General features: G+C 43.5%; 1 protein-coding gene across 1 annotated transcript in view; it reads left to right on the top strand.

Annotated features, from left to right (window-relative positions):
- The window catches only part of LOC100774912 (disks large-associated protein 1), a 766,677-nt gene extending 764,123 nt beyond the window's left edge, over positions 1–2,554 (top strand). The window contains exon 14 of the mRNA XM_027397813.2: positions 1,266–2,554. Coding sequence (XP_027253614.1) covers positions 1,266–1,475 — 210 coding nt within the window. The 3' untranslated portion in view covers positions 1,476–2,554. The remainder of the gene's footprint in view (positions 1–1,265) is intronic.
- The last annotated feature ends 3,446 nt before the right edge of the window (positions 2,555–6,000 follow it).

Consider the following 6,000-nt stretch of genomic DNA (forward strand, 5'->3'; position numbering starts at 1 on the left):
ATACACACGTGTAAACACGCTGGAATTTTAGTACTGCTCCATCTAATATCTCACCTACTGATTCTTTAATATTATTGTTTTTAAAAAAAATAAAGTGTGCAAAGAAAGAAAAATGGCCAAAAAGTTTCCAATATTCATACTTTTAAAAATATCCACCAGTTATCCCACATTGAAGATTTTAAACATCCCAAAGAAGTGATGCAAAGAAATTGTTACATGTATAAGTTGGGTACTAGGTACCTTCACGACAAACTTCCTGTGTGGTTTCATAAGGATGCAGAGCGTTTAACTTAAGTGGAAATGTAGGGTTCGTGAGGACCTTGCACAGACGGAGGCTCAACACCTTTCTCCTAGAGTATCCTTTGTGGTTTAGATGCCTTTCCTCCCCCTGGACGGTTATCATGAAGGCATCAGTGACTGAATTTTGCAGTACATTAGAAAATACCGTTTCAGAGTCTGCTGATAGGAGGCATGGCCTTTTCCAGTCCTGTGTTCAACTTTGATAACAAGTTGGGATTGTCTTCTGGGCTGCCACAAGCATGTTGAAGCCCCTAGCGACTGATTGATATCCCGGAAAAATCCTCCCCCAGAGTAGGAAATGACATAGTCTTCCCACCCAGTGACCCTGTACAGTCTATGGCTGTGTGTTCCTATGTGATGTGCAAAGGGTCTAACTACCCCAGTGGCACCATCGAAGCCGGAAAATACAATCTTAAATCTCATCTGGCCACTTAGGAATGGGTGGAAAGCAAGGCTGGGTAGGCGCAGGGAGAGGGAAAGGAGGTTGTTCTCAAACCTCGGCTCCTACCTGATGCCTCCTTAGACAGATCCATCTTAGAGTTCCAAATCATTCTGTAGTTGTTGAGATCTCCTGGCCCATCCCTAGCACCAGGAAGAGTCTGGAGTAAGCAGACAGAGCCACCCTCATTCGGGAAGGGGTGCATTTTAAATGCCCACCCCCTGCCACGAAAAGACCTAGTTCTGCGATCCAGCTTTACCCTGGGCTTTAAGCGTAAGAGACTATGTGTTGGTGGTAGTGGGTTTGTTTTGTTTTATTTTTTTCCTGCATCTTTTGAATACCCAGGCCAGAACAATAAGGAGGAATCAGATATACAGTATGCAGATCAGAACTAACCATCCTCAGTTTAAAAAAAAAAAAAAAAAAAAAGCAGGAGTGTGTGTTTTCGAACTACTGACCTATCCCAGTCTTTCCCAAGCTTGTCCTGAGAAGCTGTGTAATGTCCTGAACCTTCTGCTTTGATCAGGAGCGAAGGGCCCCTCCTCCAGTGCCAAAGAAGCCGGCGAAGGGCCCCGCGCCGCTGATCCGGGAGCGCTCGCTGGAGAGCTCGCAGCGCCAGGAGGCCCGCAAGCGCCTGATGGCCGCCAAGCGCGCCGCGTCGGTCCGCCAGAACTCGGCCACCGAGAGCGCGGAGAGCATCGAAATCTACATCCCCGAGGCGCAGACCCGGCTCTGAGCGCCAGCAGAGGACCACCCCGCCGCCCTGTCCGCGGCCGCCTCCCTGTCCCCTCCGTCTCTGAGCTCAGTGACCGCCACCGTGGTGGCGTAGTTGTCCACCTCGCAGGAGCCGTTCCCCAAGCCACCCCGCTTCCTGGACCACTTTGCCCACCTTCTCCACCGAGCTTCGCTCCCCTGTCCTGAAGCCTCATGCAGACATCCAAACCCTTTCTTTTCTGGGACAAGCAAACCCACCCGTGTAGAAAAAAAGACACCTGTAGGTCACTCACCCTCCTCGGTTCTTTCAAGCTAGTGTGTCCCTAGAACTCAGCAATATAAAACATAGGGTATTTCAGAAACCCAGTGTCACACAGGGTGATCCTTAGAGACTTAACCGTCTTCCACGTGAAAGAAACGAGGGCTCTCGTCTCCGATTCCCTTTATTTGCCCCCCAAACGGTTATTTTTTACAAGCAGACAGAGCGCTTTATTTCTAAGTCTCAGAAATCACACCATCTCATCGGAATCAATGGTGACCAAGAGAGAGGGAACCAAGCTGGCCTGGGGTAGGGGGCCTGGGAGTGATGTAGGAGAGAAGGGCCAAGCGTGTGCGCGGGTACCCTGTATCTATCTGTACCTGTGCAGCTGTACAAACCGCCTCGCTGGTACTTCATCAATCACAGCTTCTCATGTCTCAATTCAGCAGAAGATTGTAAACCCGATCTTTCAGGGAAATATCTATTCTGAAAGGCAATAAAATGAAGGAAATCAAGGCAAAGGAAACCCCGATGGTTTAAGATCCTCTATAAGGAATCTATTTATTTATCTTATTATTAAGAGAATTTAGACCTGAAATGTTTTATCAACTTTTATTGTACTCTGTGTATTATAATGTCATGGCAGTGGTTTTTAAGTGGGGGGAGGGGAAGGAGAAAGAATTGGTTCTGTTAGTGTCCATTCTGGTGGGCCCACTGAAAGATGTCTCACACACGCTCGCTCTCTCTCCCTCTGTCTCTCTGTCTCTCTGTCTCTCTGTCTCTCTCTCTGTCTCTCTGTCTCTCTCTGTCTCTCTCTGTCTCTCTCTCTCTCTCTCTCTCTCTCTCTCTCTCTCTCTCTCTCTCTCACACACACACACACACACACACACACACACACACACACACACACACAGGAACACCTCGGCTTCTGAAAGGCGGCGAGACCATTTCCAGAAAAAGAGTTGCGGTTCTCTGCCACCCCTTTAGCCCAGCAATCCACAGTCCAGGGGTCTCTCACTCCAATCCAGGGTTCACGCGTTCCCCAGCACAGGACTTTTGTCCTATATCAAATGGATAAAATAAAAGGTTTTCTACCCCAGTTGACATGCTGCCTCATTCCCAAGAACTGTCGTTATTATCCTGAAGTTTTAGGTAGTGAGAGAAGGTCGTTTGATAGGCAGGGGCCAAGAGCTATGAGGCGAGTAAGTCAGCATTCAGAAACGCTGAGAGAAACCCAAGCTTTGGGTTGGATTCCAGGTTTTCTGTTGGCTTGCAGTTTAGTCATGGTCCGTGAGCCATGTGCACTGGCGTCCTGCTGAAGTCTTCAAAATGCCCTTACTTGTTAGCAGCTTAAACATTCAGAGTATGGCAGTCTGAAAGGGTCAGCCATATATTATGTCAAGCTTACAACCTAAAGAATTAGAAATCTGCCATTTGAAAAATGGAAGTCTTAAAAGAAAAAAAAAAAATGCTTGCACCAGAGATGCTTAAAAAAAATACTCTCTCATAGCCAGGTGCTAAATAAATTTTCTTTACAAAATTAAGACAAGTGATGGGTTCTGGAAACCACTATTTTCAGACATATTCTAAAAACCACTAGAGAATTCGCTACCTCTCAGAGCCGTTGATGCTTTGAGTTACCTTTAATAACAGGGCACAAATGTTTACTGCTGTGGTTTTAGGAGAAAAGGGCTACTAACTTATTTAAAAAACAAAGACAAAAAAACAACTTTCAACTAGAGCAAAGTCAGTGCTTTCTCAACTGGAGCGGAGATTTTTTGAGCTAGTTTCAAAAAAAGACAACACTCTTTCTTTACAGTGGAGCAGCAATTAGGCATCATGTAAGGTTTGCAGGAGTAAGGCCAACTGTCACCTTGGGTAGCCCGTGGTCACTTTCATCCAAGAAAGACTTGGAATTCACAGGAGCAGTGTCCACCATTCTAGACCCTCTTTCATTACTACAGCCCCGAGCCCTGAGGTAGAGTTCAGTTTCTAATGTGATCCCAGACTCTGCTACAGTGTTTTCTTTGGAAACTGGTTTAGCCCAGGCTATTTTAAAGAGGAACAAGAGAAGGTTTGTTTATCTTGTCTAAGTGAATGGCATTTGTATATTCATAAGCTATTTTTGGTAAGAATTTTAAATCTTTTAGCTGAACGCCTGCAGGGCATCACAACCTTTGCCTTCCTGAAAAACACAGTTTAAACTGTACAAACAACTTTATAGAAAAAAAAAAAGCTAATTATTGATGTTAGGACATGACCCCCACACAATACAGCTTGTTATCCACTGGAACCTGGGAACTGACATCTGTGAGCATAACATTTGTTGCATTATTCTTTTTGATGTAATTTGTAGAGATGTTTTTTAGTTTGTAATGAACAGTGTATGTACCCTGAAAAATTACTTATTTTGTTTAACTTTGGTATAAAGGTGTTGGGCATTTTCTTGGGGTGGGGGTTGGAATTACAAAAGAAATTTGTCTCCCTCATCAAGAACAACAACAAAATACATTCAAAGAAATTAAGTATTTATTATATTTTTTGCAGATGTTTCCATACAATTCACATAACCTTTTTGTAAAGAGAGATGAAGAAATGGATTAAAGATTTTTAATATTTGAAATGGTAAATAGAGCTAATTTATTTGTAATATATTTCTGTTATTTATAGATGTTCCCTTAATGTTTTACTGTGCAGTACTGCTTTAATTTAAGCCTTATCCTTGTGAATTGACCATTTCTTTTTTAAGAACACGTCTAGATGCATATTTTAAATAACTGGAATGTAAATCATTAGCATATCTGAATTCCCTAATGTAATTTTTAAAAATTATTTTGGTTTGGGGAAAAAAAAAAGATTCACTTGAAAGCCTTCAGATGGAGGGGTGGGGAAGATTTTTATGGCTTTCTGAATTGGAATTTCATAGGCTTATTTACCTAGATTGTGTGTGGCCAAAAACAAAAACAAAAAACAACCTGTAAATACATGGATGTTTCCCATAATGTAAAAAGAAGGAATTAATAAAATAATCAATGCACTACTTCCAGGCCTGCCTGTGTGTTTTTACTGAAGCCCCAAGTCTTCCAAAATCTAGTTGGTTGTCTTTGGAAGTGGGTAGCTCAGCAACTGAGGGGTGTGTCATCTCCCTCACTTTTGTTGCAATGATACACTATGCTACCTACCCAGTGCCGCTCAGGCTGTGGGAGTTCCTGTCTCAAGGGTTTCAGAAGAAATGAAGTCTTTTATTCTGATAATCACATATGCTCCGCCTTTTTATTCCAGTGCTCCTATCACTGCTGGTGTGGCAGGTATAGGCTATGCGCGTGTTGCCATAAGCCACTCCCATATGTATTTTAAACACTGATTTCTTTGCATACATGTTCCCCGCTGGGGTTCCCACACAGTTCTCAAAGGTCAAATCAGGGTTGTACTCTGTGGTTTTTATTCCATCTTCACAGCAATAAGAGCTGTGTATGCCAGTGACAACGGATGTGTTTATGTGTGAGGCCCTGGATCTAATCCCTGGTACCTTGAAAAGAGGGGAGGGGAAAGGAAAAAAAAAAAAGAGGAAAAAAATTTGCACAAGTTTTAGTTATTTGCCACCACAACACAATTACTAAGGGATGGATTTGAATCTAAAATGCAGGCCTGTGTTTAGTGCCTTCAACACCACCTCTGTCTTCTTTCCCTAGTTCACATTGGTGATTATTTGTCATTGTGGTTTTCATCTGGGTTTTATGCTTATAGAGTGAACTTACACTCATCACTTGGCTGAAAAAGCCTGACGGCTGTGTCCCCAGCACCTCCTCCCCAGTGATCTCCAACATCTTAGCAAACCCCATCCATCTACATGCAACAGTCTTGGAGATGAGTATACAGATAGGCGTCTTTTCTGATTTGGGCACTTAAGCCAGATCTGTGCCAGTCACCAAATAATGGAATATGCTGTTGAAACTGAGATGCAAAAGCGATCAACTGACCAAATCCCTGGAGGCCACAGAGCTCTTATGACTTGGACATGCACTCACCACTCATCTAATCTGATTGTGTTTCTTGACTTTTCACCCATCCAATTTATTTCATCCAGGCTCCTTAAACATTTCAGTCAATCCCCAAACTGCATTTGCTTTTGAATGTAGGAATCTAAAGTTAAAGAATCCCAGCTAAGACAGGAGTATCAAGAATTCAAGTCCAGGGGCCTGGAGAGATGGTTCAGTGGTTTAAGAGCACTTCCGGGGGATCCAGGTTTGATACCCAGCATCTACAGGGCAGCTCACAACTGTCTGTA

Source organism: Cricetulus griseus, chromosome 2 (assembly GCF_003668045.3).
Source record: "Cricetulus griseus strain 17A/GY chromosome 2, alternate assembly CriGri-PICRH-1.0, whole genome shotgun sequence".
NCBI lineage: Eukaryota > Metazoa > Chordata > Mammalia > Rodentia > Cricetidae > Cricetulus > Cricetulus griseus.